This window comes from Myxocyprinus asiaticus, chromosome 38 (genome assembly GCF_019703515.2).
Source record: "Myxocyprinus asiaticus isolate MX2 ecotype Aquarium Trade chromosome 38, UBuf_Myxa_2, whole genome shotgun sequence".
Taxonomy (NCBI): domain Eukaryota; kingdom Metazoa; phylum Chordata; class Actinopteri; order Cypriniformes; family Catostomidae; genus Myxocyprinus; species Myxocyprinus asiaticus.
Window position 1 is genome coordinate 22,354,784 of NC_059381.1, and position 16,752 is coordinate 22,371,535.

Sequence of the window (16,752 nt, forward strand, 5' to 3'; positions counted from 1 at the left end):
CACAGTCGTCAGTTTAGGGAGATCTAATGGTTCCACAAAGTTCCTAATATCTTCATCAGTGGATGAAGACGTGGAACCATAGAGATCAAGATAGAACTCTTTAAAGGCATTATTAATATCAATAGCCGAGGTAAATATTTCACCACAAGCAGATTTCACTGAGGGAATGATAGAAAAAGACTTTCTCTGCTTTATATATCTAGCCAAAAATTTTCCTGCTTTGTCACCTGACTCAAAGTATGACTGTCTTGCCCTGAATAACCAAAACTCCACTTTCCGTGACAAAATAGTATTATATCTATATTTCAATCGGGTCAATTCTCTGAGGCCATCAGATGACATACAGCGCTTCAGCTCTGCCTCAGCACTTTTAATATTTCCTTCCAACTCCACAAGTTCTTGTGCTTTGGATTTTTTAATGAATGAGGCATACTGTATGATCCGACCCCTAAGAACCACCTTAAGTGCCTCCCAAGCCACGCCCACAGAGGATACTGTGGACCAGTTGGTCTCCATATAAACACTGATTTCAGTCTTTAACATTTGTTGGAAATCAGGATTTTGCAAAAGGGACACATTAAGGTGCCAACTATATGATTTATTTTTCTCTATATGTGGCAACAGCACTAAAATCACCAGAGCATGATCTGAGACTAAGATATTTCCAATTGAACAATCAACAACAGATGAAATGAGGGATTTGGATATATATATAAAAAAAAAATCTATTCTAGAATAAATCTTATGGACTGATGAAAAAAATTTATAGTCCCTACCAGATGGGTTCAGAAGTCTCCAAATATCTGTAAGACCAAGATTTTTACACATCCTGTGAAGAGTCAATGTTGCTCTAGGGGGCTTGCACACTTTTGCTTCACTATGATCAAGGACTGAGTCCATCAAAAGATTAAAGTCTCCTCCCAATAATATATCATGAGGGGTGCCAGCGGCTTGCAAAATCCCTTCAAGATCTATGAAAAAGCCCTGATCATCAGCGTTAGGTGCGTAAATATTAGCCAAAATCAACCTTTGCCCTTGAATTTCAACTAACAATTTGTCTTTAATCTGTTTGAGACATTTGAATTGTAGATGTTTATTTAACAATATAATGACTCCCTTGCTTTTACTTGAGCCAGCACTAAAGAAAACATGTCCACCCCATATCTTCCCAAATTTTTCAGCTTCCTGCGGGGAGAGATGTGTTTCTTGAAGAAACACAATATCATATTTCTTACATTTAAGAAAATAAATAACCTTCCTTCTTTTTATGGGGTCCCCCAACCCATTCACATTCCATGTGGAGAGAGATAGTACACTTATATTAACATTTGACATTTTGATATAGTAGAAAAAATAAAGTGTGTGTCAAAAACAAAATTATACAGACCACATTCCCCATTAGTGAAACAATCAACCCCTGAACATCCCCCCGAACAAAACAAACAAAAAAAAGAAAAACGTGCACATTAACCCCGCGCACGACAGCGCCAACCGGCGACAATCCCTCTCAACTCAAAAGGTCCATGAATGCGCACGAGCCCCCATGACAACTTTGCCATCGGATTGCTCAATTTTGCCTCACAAAATTGGTAGACAGGGGTGGTAGTCAGCGTCAGTACTCACTGAGCTACCCAGGCCCCTGTCTAATGCAATTCTTGAACAACAGCAAGTTGCTAGACATTCTCTCGTAAAACTTGTAGGCTCTGTACATCTCGCAAGTTATGGAATAGCTTTCAGAGGTCACACATCAGATGATGAGGGAAATTTTTTGAGTCACAGTGTGAGGCACAGAGTGATCCCACTCTTTCTAAGTGGCTTTTCAACAGCCATGATTACACCAGCCCTCAAGTACAGAATGAGATTCTGCAAATTCTGGGCAACACAATACTAAGGACCATTGTTGAAGCTATCAAGTCTGTACCTGTGCTTCAATTCAGCATAATAACTGAAGGAACACAGGATATAGCTGGGAAAGAGCAGGAGTCCATCCACTTGAGATATGTGGATCATGATTTGGTACCACAAGAATAGTTCATTGGTCTCTACGAAACACCATCAACCACTGGAGAAAGCATTTGTGTGGCTGCCTTAGACGTACTCAAGACTAGGCCAACCACTATAAGGGTTGACAGGACAGACATACAGTATGATGGGGCAGCTAACATGGCAGGACACAATTCAGGGGCACAAGCAAATCTCAAAAAACATCAGCCATTAGCACTCCATCTTCATTGTGGTGCACACTGTTTCAGTTTAGTCACACAGGCAGCCTGCACGTCTTGTCCTGTGGTTCGTGACTTATTGCAGTGGATGCATGAACTTGGTACTCTCTTTGATCAGAACACTTTTTGAGAGTATAGCAAAAATGGATAAGACTTCTTGTAGAGTGCTCAGACCTCTATGCCCTTTACAGGTGGACAGTTCACCCCAAAGCCATCACTGATGTCATAAGTCAGTACAGCTACATACTGACAAGTCTAGAAGAAACGACTACAGGCACAGACACAGCAGTAAAAGCTAATGACCTCTTCGAAATGTTTAGCCAAGGGAAGACCTTTTGCTAGCATCTGAGGTTTTGGGAGAGCTGGAATGCTTGAATACATTACTCCAACACAGGGCACAAGCATTTGGGGGAATGCGTGCTGCTGTGAAATGCGTACAATGTACACTTCAGCAAAAAAAAATAAAAAATAAATAAATGATGACATGTATCAAGCCAAATTTGAAGAGGCAGCAAAGATGGTGACCTCTCTGGGAATTGAGGAAATAAAAATGCCTCCTGTCCCAAAGCCCCCTAGACGCCTTGGTGGCGGAACAGACATGTATTTAGCAAAATCATCATGTGAATACTTCAGAGCACAGTAATTTCAGTTGTTGGACTCTCTAGATACACAGCTGACGAATTGATGTGATCAAGATAGCCTTGTTGTGCTTGAAAATCTTGAGCAAGTTCTTCTCACTGGACATCTTGACAAGGTAGTCAACCCATATCCTGAGTTAAACATGGATGCTCTTAAGATTGAGCTGCCCATGTTTCATTCAATATACTCATTCAAGTCCTTTGCAGAAATTCTTAGACAAATGCCAGTGGAGGTCAAGGGCCTGTTTACATATGTTGAAGCACTGGTGAGGTTGCTACTGGTCATCCCAACTTCCTCTGCTGAAGCTGCGAGAAGTTTTAGTTCCCTTCGGAGGCTAAAAACATGGCTGCGTTCCACAATGTCGCAATTAACATTGCAGCTGTATGCACAGGCGTCGATTTATGTTTCTGCCGGTGGGTACCCTGAGGACAAGTTGTGACACATATTTAACCAAAGTAATACCATACTGTTCTTAACCTACAATATCTATCATATATCCAGATGGTATATGGCAAATTGAAGAGCTGTGTCCACAATTTTATTCATATCACTGGTGAGATTTCTTAAAAGGCTTTACCTGGATATGCAACACAGGCATTTGAAGATGAGAATATGATCTCATCTTCCCTTGTACCCTTGTTTACCCAGTAGCAATAGCAAACATTTGATGATATTGGAATTTTTGTTTAGAGGATAGAATTCACAAAAAATATTAATTATTATATTTTGAGGTCTTTGAATTAGTCACTAAGGTCACTGAGAAACAGCTTTTGTGACAACTTCCCTGTTCTCCCCTATGTCACAAATATAGGCTGTCACAAATTTTGGTTCTTCATTCACAGAAACATGAAAAATTCTGCTTGGTTGGTAGAGCCATGTTACAATTGTGGAAGTGTTGTATGATTGCAACAAAAAGGTTTTACATGGTTTCATCATAGCGGTTTTGCTGGTACACCTTTTTTTTATATATATATATATATATATATATATATATATATATATATATATATATATATATATATATATATATATATACACTATATTGCCAAAAGTATTCGCTCACCCATCCAAATAATTGAATTCAGGTGTTCCAATCACTTCCATGGCCACAGGTGTATAAAATGAAGCACCTAGGCATGCAGACTGCTTCTACAAACATTTGTGAAAGGAGCTCTCAGGAGCTCAGTGAATTCCAGCATGGTACTGTGATAGGATGCCCCCTGTGCAACAAGTCCAGTCATGAAATTTCCTCGCTACTAAATATTCCACAGTCAACTGTCAGTGGTATTATAACAAAGTGGAAGTGATTGGGAATGACAGCAACTCAGCCACGAAGTGGTAGGCCACATAAAATGACAGAGCGGGGTCAGCGGATGCTGAGGCGCAGAGTGCGCAGAGGTCGCCAACTTTCTGCAGAGTCAATCGCTACAGACCTCCAAAGTTCATGTGGCCTTCAGATTAGCTCAAGAACAGTGCGTAGAGAGCTTCATGGAATGGGTTTCCATGGCCGAGCAGCTGCATCCAAGCCATACATCACCAAGTGCAATGCAAAGCGTCAGATGCAGTGGTGTAAAGCACGCCGCCACTGGACTCTAGAGCAGTGGAGACGCGTTCTCTGGAGTGACGAATCACGCTTCTCCATCTGGCAATCTGATGGATGAGTCTGGGTTTGGCGGTTGCCAGGAGAACGGTACTTGTCTGACTGCATTGTGCCAACTGTGAAGTTTGGTGGAGAGGGGATTATGGTGTGGGGTTGTTTTTCAGGAGCTGGGGCTTGGCCCCTTAGTTCCAGTGAAAGGAACTCTGAATGCTTCAGCATACCAAGAGATTTTGGACAATTCCATGCTCCCAACTTTGTGGGAACAGTTTGGGGATGGCCCCTTCCTGTTCCAACATGACTGCGCACCAGTGCACAAAGCAAGGTCCATAAAGACATGAATGAGCGAGTTTGGTGTGGAAGAACTTGACTGGCCTGCACAGAGTCCTGACCTCAACCCGATAGAGCACCTTTGGGATGAATTAGAGCAAAGACTGTGAGCCAGGCCTTCTCGTCCAACATCAGTGTCTGACCTCACAAATGCGCTTCTGGAAGAATGGTCAAAAATTCCCATAAACACACTCCTAAACCTTGTGGAAAGCCTTCCCAGAAGAGTTGAAGCTGTTATGGCTGCAAAGGGTGGGCCGACGTCATATTAAACCCTATGGATTAAGAATGGGATGTCACTTAAGTTCATATGCGTCTAAAGGCAGATGAGCATATACTTTTGGCAATATAGTGTATATAAACATCAGTTTAAGCTGCTAGTGGTACTAGAGGGTTTGGGAGAACCTAAAGTTGCTATCCTTTTCTGCAGATATGCTTCGGCATATCGCAGCGCCATTTTGCGGCCCTCTTCAGCCAGTCACGGCAACCCGTTTCAGCTTATCACTGCCCGTTAGGCCCCATTTCGTGGCCAGCCCACTGGGAAAAGTTCCAGTTCTCCCCATGGTCAGTCCGCCCCTGACCTGAAATCAACCCCATTCAGCGGAATGACTTACAAGTGCCATCCACCATCAGAAATTTTTGCATCAATTCAAGTATGATCACCTTAAACTCTAGCGCAATCTCAGGTTCTAGTCCAGTGGGAACCAGGAAGTATTTTTGTGCACATGTTGAACTGGATTTGGAGGTTGCATTTTCACTAAAAAAGTACAGTTTTTTCTTTTCTTTTTTATTCACCCAATTTGGAATACCCAGTTCCCAATGTGCTTTTAAGTCCTCGTGGCCACATAGTGATTCGCCTCAATCTGGGTGGCGGAGGACGAATCCCAGCTGCCTCCGCGTCTGAGACCGCCAACCCACGCATCTTATCATGTAGCTTGTTGAGTGCATTGCCACAGAGTCATAGTGTGTGTGGAGGCTTCACGCCATCCACTGCAGCATCCACGCTCAGCTCACCACGTGCCCAACCGAGAACGAACCACATTATAGTGACCACGAGGAGGTTACCCCATGTGACTCTACCCTCCCTAGTAACCGGGCCAATTTGGTTGCTTAGGAGACCTGGCTGGAGTCACTCAGCACACCCTGGGGTTCGAACTAGCGAACTCCAGGGGTGGTAGCCAGCATCTTTTACCACTGAGTTACCCAGGCCCCCCAAAAATTACAGTTTTACACCACTGATGGTTATGTTTAGGGTTGTGGTTTAGGTTAGGGGGTAGAGTCAATAAAATGTGCATTCCCATGGATTGTATTACAAAAAATTTTAAACTAAAAATATAACTCGCTTTTGACACGACTCTGGACATTTCACCCGGAAACAGGAGCTTACATGTGCCCATATGTTCAACAACTCTTTCAGCTTCGGCCAATAGGGGCCTTGATATGAATTTCAGTAAAAACAAACAGATTTTCACAGTGTGATCAGTCTGCATCAACTTTATTTATTAAAAGAGCAACGTTTCAGTCTTATGACAATGAGTCTTCTTGGCTTTTCTCTCTACTAGTACCTGTGTCCAGTGTACCAGCCTGCAACTGTTCAAGTGTGAGAGGGGTTTTTGGTGGTCCATATTGACTATATAATACTTTTACTAGTCTAGTCTCTCAATTAAAGAGACCCCCCCCCCACACACCATTTCAAGCTCATTAATGTCTCAAAGCCTCATCATTTCCAGAACCCCATCTGCAACACAGTCTCTCATCCAACATCGGCCAAAAGCAATGTCTGATATCAACGTGATCTCATGAGAATTTGCATGTATTCTTACATAAAGTGTGGTTTTAGCAAACATAATGTTTGCCGAAATGTTAACCGAAATGTACAATATTGATGTACTGATAGCATCTAAAACGTAATAATTTGACATATGAACAACTTTAGAGATGTAAAAATGTTTACATATTACTATCGAAATCATGGAATTAAACAGTTGATTTTATTGAATTTGTATCAATGAGATTTTCTCCCCTTTTCTCCCCAATTTGGAATGCCCAATTCCCAGTGCACTCTTGGTCCTCATGGTGACGTAGTGACTCGCCTCAATCCGGATGGCGGATGACGAATCTCAGTTGCCTCCGCATCTGAGACCGTCAAACCATGCATCTTATCATGTGGCTTGTTGAGCACGTTAACGCGGAGACGTAGCGCGTGTGGAGGCTTCATGCTATTCTCCGCGGCATCCAAGCACAACTCACCACGCACCCCACCGATAGAGAGAACCACATTATAGCAACCACAAGGAGGTTACCCCATGTGACTCTACCCTCCCTAGCAACTGGGACAATTTGGTTGCTTAGGAGACCTGGCTGGGGTCACTCAGCACGCCCTGGATTCGAACTCACGACACCAGGGGTGGTAGTCAGCGTCAATACTCACTGAGCTACCCAGGCCCCCACAATGAGATATTAATTCATTGTTCAATGCCATGACATTTATCCTCGCAGTTGATGCATTCACCTAAATTTACATTATAACATTTCAGTCATAACAACTCTCGGAAAGATTTAGCATGTAAATGTGGGTATGACATAGATCTTAGCATGTGTAACTGCGGTGGAGGTGGGTTTCAGAGAAAAAACTCTGGCAGCGCGATGCAGAGAAACCAGCTTAACTGCAAAACAGAGCCATTTAAATGTTACACAAAGAGATAGACGCAAGATGATTGGCTACCCAATTACATGTCAAAGGACCAATCAGCTTACACCATGTGAGCCGATTGGCTTAACATGTTACATCTGAGTGAGCTGATTTGCTAACAGATAACAAGCTCAACCACACGGCAGCTGACATAGATGTGAATGAGCTGCGTCTGTACATTGTACTTTATTCAAACACATAATAATAAACTTTATTAAACTTATATACATATAATACAAATACATTACACACACATAAAAAAAAATACTAGCTAACAGGAGGCTGTGCGCTGTGTGAGAAAAAAATAAGAAAAGACATTCTGTCGCTTCTAACTTTCTCTATAAGTGATCATTTTACATGTAAATATAGCTGAAATCACAGCACAGCTGTTGTCTTTAACTTATGTCTATGGTGATTTTGTCAGACGACGTTGCGGTTATAAAATCAGGATTTTAGCAGTGCAGAGCAGCAGCTTGGAAATGGCTTGGAAATGACTGCTGGTCAACATGTAGTCTTAATGGGCCGCATTTCAGTCACTGTTTCATACTTGTTCCGTTTTCTGACAACAGAAACTGAAAAATATGTAAATGAGAACAGCTTTATTGGGTATTCAGCTGTATTAAAATACAGTATGTAAGCACAGAGAGTAGGAGAGAAGCAAATAGATGTAAAGGGCTGACACTTGCTGACACAAGGCAGAATGCAAATACGATGCAATCACGTCATGAATATGGTAATTAGCGCATTACGTCATCTAGCGACATTTAGCGACTTTTCGAGCAGGCTTTAGCTACTTTCCATTGAAAGTAGTTGGCAACAGTGAGCGGGATAAAGGGGAGACGGAGGCACCAGTTCGAGAGAGAGACGCACGTGGACGCGTTGCATGTGTGTCTTTGTTTGTTTTATGTTGTTTTCAGTTTATATTTAACAACTTTATGTTGACTGTTCAGCCGGTTCCCGCCTCCTCCTTGCCCAACCTTTATATGTTAAAGCCACATAGAGTGACATGGCTGAACTTTGGGACAATAACAGCCATACATTAACTGTCAAATCAACTCCCGCTTTGTGATGAATCATTCATAATCGATTCGTTCATTTTGATGAAATCTTTATTATGACTCAACAACAACGAGTAGTCTTAGACAGTGATTCATTCATTTTGTCGTGGCCGTGCATGCGCAACATTTATAGTTTGTGAATTGTGAGCCTATGCAGCTTTTACCTGACAAGTGAACGAAAGACTCATACCCAAAGACCCAGTCAGGAGGTGAACTAATAATTTCTGTTTCTTGTAGAGCCTATGCGGCTGTCACATGACAGATGAACAAAAGACTCAGATCTGAAGACCCAGTTGGGAGATGAACTTGAACTAATAATTTATGTTTCCTGTACGGAGCCTATGCAAATTTGACATGACAAATGAACTAAAGACTCTTACATGGACACCCAGTCGATCAGTGATCTAATTATTTCTGTTTCCTGTAGAGCCTATGCGGCTGTCACTTCACATGACAACTGAACAAGAGACTCGGGCAGAAGACCCAGTTGAGTGGTGAACTAATAATTTCTGTTTGCTATAGTTTATTTTTAGCTGCATTATTATGATTTCCTAATTCGAAATTCGAAAAATCTACGCAAGTGGAAGTGTTTGGGCAATTTGGCCGTTGAAAATTTAACATAGCGTCCCTTCTCCACTCCCCACTTTTTCAAATGAACGAAATGACTTGAATAAAGATTCTTCAAGTTCATTTTGTTGAATGAGATTCAAATATCCCTGTGTGTAAATTAATCCAATATTCCCATCACTACTCTGGCTGATTTTAAAATTAAAAAATTGCTGCCTCAATAAGTGTTTCGACTCAGTGATTTTAAATTCACGTTGGCTCTCATGTCTCATGAGCCATAGCGACAAGCCATATTATGTGGATATAATCAGTATGGATCAGAGAACATAAAAGTATAATCTCCAAAAAGTCTTCTTAGATATGAAATCAGCATAATGTCTAGATGTATATCTTAAGTGTGATTTTGATGCATCTAGCTCTTTCCATATGTGGTTTTATAATGCAACACTTTGCAAAGCAATCCAGCATAGGAGGCTTTTAGTTTAAGGTGTGCGTGCAGATTCATATGTGACTTGTAACCAAAATAAGAGATAGGAGCATGACCACCAGTTCACAAGTCCATTCTCAGACCTTTTTAGCCTTAGCATGCAAACAACTGTGTTGCGTATATTATGTTTTTTCCCCCTAGCCCTTATACTGTGTTTAGGTTTACTGTAAAACTCTTATGATTTAATATGAAATTCTCTAGGTCATGCTGATCTTCATTGTTACTTTTTCTTTTAGAAAACTTGTGGGAACTCGTAAGGCACTATTCTCTAAAAATAGTGTTTAAATATGTGCAAGACTAAGAAGTAGGACTTCCCCAGCTAAGTCATGTTTTTTCTCAAGGTTTCTTCCTCATTAACTTACATTTCTAAATACAGAGTTTCCACACTGTCATCATTGGCTTGCTCTTTGTAGGGTTTGTAAGGGACTGTTTTTTATAAAGCTGCTTTGGAACAGAATGTGCTGTGAAAAGCATATAAAATAATGTGAAGTGAAAAATGTAATTAAAGTTGCTTTGGGGAAAAAAATTATGTAAAAAGTGCTATACAAATAAATTAAATTCAAATAACTTTGAAACTGCAAAGGGTAATTTTTAAATCTTTTAGTACATCTCCTGCCATGTATATAATGATGGTACTGTTGAAATATTAAAAGAGAAGTATGGAAATTTTGGTGAAAACATGCAATGAAGAACATTGCAACACTTGACCTGTTGGCCCACCAGCAGACCTCTTGATTTCAGCCAACACCCATTGGTCACAACCTGCTTTTCAAAAAGAACATTAAAGAATATTTCTAGATAATGCTTTTGTAATTTTTTTTTATTTATTTTTTTTTATAGAAATCTATTATATAACACTAGGTGCGAATAAATATAAAAAAACAGTTTAGAGTAGCAGACCTGTGCATTTGAACACTGTTTGCATAGTGTTTCATCTTACAAGTCACAACATAAAACAATACATTACTCTTCACATGAGGATCAGTTAACCCACTTATCATTAATGTCAGCATATCAACAATATAGTCATAAAATATAAAAATCTCAAAGCCATCATAGAAACTTTAATAATGACTGGTTACTTCCTGGTTACTTATTTCAGAAAATAGATCAACTTCCTCTTTCTTGCTTTTCTGTATAAATATGCCTGTGCCTTTCCTCAGTTTTAGTTTCATTTACTGTGTGGACCTGAAAAGAACACCATGGAGCGTGGATCATGGCTCAATCTATTCATGCTTGCGGTACTTTGTCCTTTCATTACCGGTAGGTCTTCTTGCACTGGCTTTCTTAGAAAAAAATAATGTTTTTTTTGTTTTTTTTTTAACTGATGTGCTGATTTGAACTAATTGTTTTTTCAACAAGGGGTGCATTAAATTAAATGCCTTGACTTATTAGTATGTGATGTTATGTATAATCAAAACATGTATCAATCTAAACATTCAGTAATATTTGGAATCACAGTCCTGTAGTAGATAAATGCACATTAAGTGACTTTTCTACTGGAACGAAATACTTCAGATTTCAAAAGTGGCTTTTCATTTTTACATTTACTTATGTGAGTACATCAGTCACGAAATACTTTAACATTTACAGACGATAAAAGTATAAAAAATATATATATATATTTTTAAAAAAATAAAATACCATGATAACAGGTTTAATGTTGAGTATTCTTTACAGTGTACACTTATTTCAACATCTCACTTTCATTTGGCCCTCTGTAATCCTTCTAGGTGCTCCACCCTCTAGTTCATGCCCCATTGAGAATCTGAATATAACTGGAGGGACATTTGTTCTCTCAAAGAGCAATTCTTATGAGAGTGTTCTAAAATACACTTGTCCAGAAGGCTATTACCCAACTGTAAAAATACGTCATTGTAAAAGTGGAAAATGGAGCCCAATGCCCACAAGAAGACCACCAGTGTGCAAGAGTAAGCAATTTTTAAATAAATAGTTGTTAAAAAAAAAATAAAATATCATAATTTAATCATCTTCATGTCGTTCCAAACACTTTTTATATTATGAAGAACACAAAAGGAGATATCTCAATGAATACTGCTTTGAAGTTTTAACAACAACCCAAAAATATCATAAAAATTAAACTGTAGTCTCTATAGAAGTAGCCTCTTATAGCACTCATGAACTCATATCGCTGGAAAATAACTTGCATTTCAGGTTGGTTCTCATCAAAACCATGCAATACGATGAATGAGCCACATGGACTACTTTTATGATACTTTTGGGCAATTTTTTTAAGCTTTAAAACAAGTCCCTATCAACTGCCATTGTATTGAAAAGACGGACCGGGATATTCTTTTTTTTTTTTCATTATGTGTTTACATTAGAAAGAAAGTCATACAAGTTTAGAACGACATGACAGAATTTTCATTTTTGGGTGAACTATTCCTTTAAGATATCTGTGTTATTACATTAACTCTTCTTTTAATGTAAAATTATTATTCATAATAAGGCACAACCACATTTTACAGATTGTATGACTGCTCCTTGTGTCTACTTGTATCTTAGAGGTTACATGCCCTGATCCTCGTGGTTTTGATAACGGAGAGTTGCATCCTTTTCAACAGACTTTTTATATAAATGACACAGTCCACTTCACTTGTCATTCCGGATACACATTCCGTGGCTCGGCATCCCGTGTTTGTCAGCCTAATGGGAAGTGGAGTGGAGGCACACCAATCTGTGGTAGAAATTGTATGTGAGAAAAAAACTATAAATTTCTTAATCTTAATCTTTTTTTCTCTCACTATTTTCTCTCACTTCCTCTCTCTCTCTCTGAGTCTGAGCAATTGTGAAACTTTTGTATTACAGCACTTGAATTGCTTATGCTGTATTCCTCAATTTTAAGTTGCTTTCTAAAGCTCACTGCTGTGCCTGTTGTCATATCTACATATCTCAAGGAGCTATTTGTACTTGGTCTAAACCATATCAATATCTTTTGCTGGTGTAAACTAATTTGCCAGGTGAATTATTCATTTTTGTAAAATTTTGAGTAAAACCAGTTAATTTAGATTTTACCAAGTGAAGCATATTCTTTTAGGTAACCTGACAATATTTTTTACATTGCTACAGATATACAGTACAACAAATTTAAGTATACCCAGTATATAGAAAACACACAGTGCTGACACGTGGTCAAAGTAAAATGATAAACTTAAAAGCATGATATCAGATACGGAATTAGGGCGCACTTGCCTTCCCACGCTTCAGTTAAGTATTGACCGCTAGATCAGCAATTGCAATAAAATATCTACATCAAATCTGGCATTCTAAATAAAGAAGAAACATAATTATGTTCCTTACATATGTCTTTTGACATTTACAGACAGGAGAGATGTCTGAGAATTCTCTTTTCTGGCAAAAACATGCTAATTATTTGCTGTTCCTCTATTTGCACAGCTGATCACTGTCCTGATCCAGGCATTCCCGCAGGTACTAGAAGGACAGGCAACATATTTAATATTGACGACAAAGTCACATACCGCTGTGAAAATAAATTGACCCTGATTGGTTCTAAAGAGCGAGTCTGTCGGGAGGATGGTCAGTGGACAGGGACAGAGCCAGAATGTTATGGTACGCCTTCTTCCTTCCTGTTTTGTAACCAATTACACAGCAGGTGCATCCTCTAAGCATGGGTTTTACTATATTATGTTGACAGTGAAATTTGTGAGAATTAGCTTTGCTTGGACTCTAATGATATTGTTATGTAAATGCAGCTGATTTCACATATGACACCCCAGAGGAAGCATCAGAGGCTTTCAGCAGTTCTCTAAAGACAAATCTAGGGATTTCTCAACAATTTGAAGAAACAACATCAGGTAGTGTTGTGCAACTCTCACTCTCTTCTTCCTCTGCAAGTTAGTGTAGACTTTTTTTTTTGTCAGATATTGGGGAGATTTTGGCAACACATTGCAGGAAACCTATTTCATGTTTCTTCAGATCAGCACGGAAAGAAAATACAATTGCATAAGGGTGGAAAACTGGACATATACATTGGCCTGGATGTATCTGACAGCATAGAAGAAGAAGACTTTGAAAATGCTAAACGTATCATCATTAAACTCATAGACAAGGTATATCAAATTGGCTTTGGGCACTGGTAGGCCTTTCTCCTATTTTTACCAAATTGTAACCACATTGTGTATGTTCATTCTGTGATATTTAAGCCAAATCATATATTTTATGTCCCATTAGTACACTTCCCTTGCATATCACAAGGAAACATTTATGTGTTTAAACTACTCTTAATATAATATTATACAGTATATTATATACTATATTATTATAGTAACGTATGCCATGTATATGAAACTATACATGGACCTAAGCAACATAGATTTAACTTGTTCTTTACCATCAGATCAGTTATTATGAGGTCTCCCCAAACTATGAGATCATGATTTTTGCCACCGCGGTTACAAGGATAGTCTCAATGAGGGACTTCAAGAATGATCCAGAAAATATCCTATCCTTAACTCTTGAAAAACTGAAGAAATTTGCATATGACAGTAAGTGTTTTGTTTATATATGCACTAATCTGAGTTATTTAGATCAGTGGTTTTCAAACTGGGGTCCCTATGGGGTGCTAGGGGGTCTGTGGAACATTTGAAAGAAAAATATATAGCTATTTTTATTTTATTTTAGGGATATAAAGGGAATCATTATCAAAAAATTTGAAAACCCCTGATTTAGACTGATTAGAGTGTACCATCAACATATTTAAAAATCACTATTATAGCAAAAACATAACAGAGGCATATGTTTTTGTTCATTAATGGACAATCTGAGAATAAAATGTTTGATAACATGTCTTTAATGACATGTTTAATGATTTTTATTTTTGTGACTAACAGGTAAAGGCGATCGGTCAGGGACTAACATTGCCCAAGCCTACGGGAGCATTTTAGAGAGTATGAGAATAGAGAAGATCAACGATAAAAACTTCCTTGACACCCAACACATCATCATCATGTTCACTGATGGTATTGACTGAATGATATCAGTGTTTATGTGCAATATTGGGACAAATCATTATTCAACCTCTTGTTGGTGCAAACCCGTATGACTTCCTTTTTAGAACGCAAAATGAGATATTAAACAGAACTCTTAAGGCTGAAACATTCTCTACGCAAGTACGTGTATGCAGATGCGAGCACTTGGCCACCGCATTGCCAACGCGTGATCCGGTTGAACATGCTTAATGTGCGTTCTTGCATTACCGTGGCAGGAACAAACCTCAGTACTCAAGGGGGCGATAGAGTTACCTTCAAACGTCTGTGCTATTAAACTGAATGTGTCATTATTCAGGCAAGTTGCTATAAATATACTGACTTACACTTACTTGCTCAGCAATATTGAACTGTTGCTCCACCATGACAGTAGTTTAGTTGAAAGGGAAAACTCACCCTAGAAGCGGACAGTTCACACTAATTTCGCTATAGTGGCCCTTGCGGCAATGCTGAGAATGCAACACGCACTTGTGTTGGGTTGTGAATTGCGCAATGACATGTGAAATCGAGCTTGCATAGCAAGATGCATCTGTGTTTACATACTTAGAGTATGTTTGGAACCCCCCTCCCCCATACAATGAAGAGTGAATAGAGACAATGGCTATCATGATGTCTATCATCTCCTGTTGTGTTCCACAGAAGAAAGAAAGTCATATGGGTTTGGAACAACATAAGGGTGAATAAATGATGACATCATTTTCATTTTTGGGTGAACTATACCGTTAAAATAAAATAACAATATTTTTACTTAAATTATTGCAAAGTGGTTGGCAGTGAACCTATTCATGGGCCATTGTCCTAAATGTAAAAAATAAATAAAAATCAATCAATTTATTGATCAATTCATCAATCAAATAACCAATCAATCAATGTGTCACTGATTTGAAAAGAGGGTAAACACGCTAAAGCTTTTATACATGTTCTTTGCCAAATATTCACTGTATTTTAACTTATTCCGCTTCTTAGGTCTAGCCAACATGGGTGGTAATCCCAGACCTAAGGTGGAACAGATCAAAGATCTTGTGATACATAATGATCCTTCACGGGATGAAAAACTTGGTGAGGCGGAACATGAATTTTGCATAATATCTTAGGCCTGGTTAAGACAGCTGTGAAATGAATCTATAACTCATTCAAATTAATTTGTTGTAGAAATTGAGGATGACAACATATGTGTTTCCACCATGCACAAACAGTTACACAGAAAACAATAGCATTGTATCAAATACACATGCCAAAAAATGTCCTATTAATGTCATATTATTGTTGATACTTTTTCTTTACAGACATGTATGTGTTTGGAATGGGTGATGAGGTGAATTCTGAGGACATAAATGATTTAAAGACTAACAGGGGAAATGAAAAGTTTTTTTTCAAGCTTAAGGATTTGGATTCTTTGGAGAAAACGTTTGACGGCATGATTGGTAATTCATTATGTCCTTTTCAGTTTATATTTGTATAATTGGTCAAGGCTGGATAGAAATGATAGAAATATAACAATACAGATAATTATTGTCATTCATAATTACCTCAACGTCATAATTTAGTCACTACATTCTTATAAAGTACTGATCACCTTTCTCAAATTGTCCTCACTGTCTCCTGTTCTGCCTCCTTGAACAGATGAGGGCACCAGTGTGTCATTGTGTGGACTTTACAGAGATTACGACGATGGCCTTATAGCTCATGAGCGTTGGCAATACCCCTGGTTGGTAAAGATCAGAGTGACTGTAGGTATTTTTTATCTTCTATAAAAACAGGACAAAATAATGGCTTTGTGTCATCACACTAATACTTTACAGTTTGTTAAAGGGATGCAGTAGTCCTCCTAAAAATCAAAATTCTGTCATTTCCACACCCTAATCAGAATCATATGACTTACTTGCTTTTGTGGAACACAAAAAGATATGTTATGCAGAATGTTACCCTCACTTTCATTGTATGAAAAAGATTGTAAAAATATTGCAAAAGATGCAATGAAACTGAAAGGTGACATGAGAATTTTCATTTTTGGGTGAACTATAACTTGAAAGTAATAGTGAATATTACAAAAGACTAATATGGCCTTCTTTATGTTAAGCAGAAGTCTTTTGAACAGTAATGTTAAATATTTCTATTATCATGAATTTTAAGGAG

The 16,752-nt window shown here is 38.6% G+C and overlaps 1 protein-coding gene across 1 annotated transcript in view; it reads left to right on the forward strand.

Moving 5' to 3' along the window:
• The window catches only part of LOC127428639 (complement factor B-like), a 51,178-nt gene that overhangs the window by 31,069 nt on the left and 3,357 nt on the right, over positions 1-16,752 (forward strand). The window contains exons 17-20 of the mRNA XM_051677109.1: positions 14,467-14,589; positions 15,583-15,675; positions 15,903-16,040; positions 16,240-16,346. Coding sequence (XP_051533069.1) covers positions 14,467-14,589; positions 15,583-15,675; positions 15,903-16,040; positions 16,240-16,346 — 461 coding nt within the window. The remainder of the gene's footprint in view (positions 1-14,466; positions 14,590-15,582; positions 15,676-15,902; positions 16,041-16,239; positions 16,347-16,752) is intronic.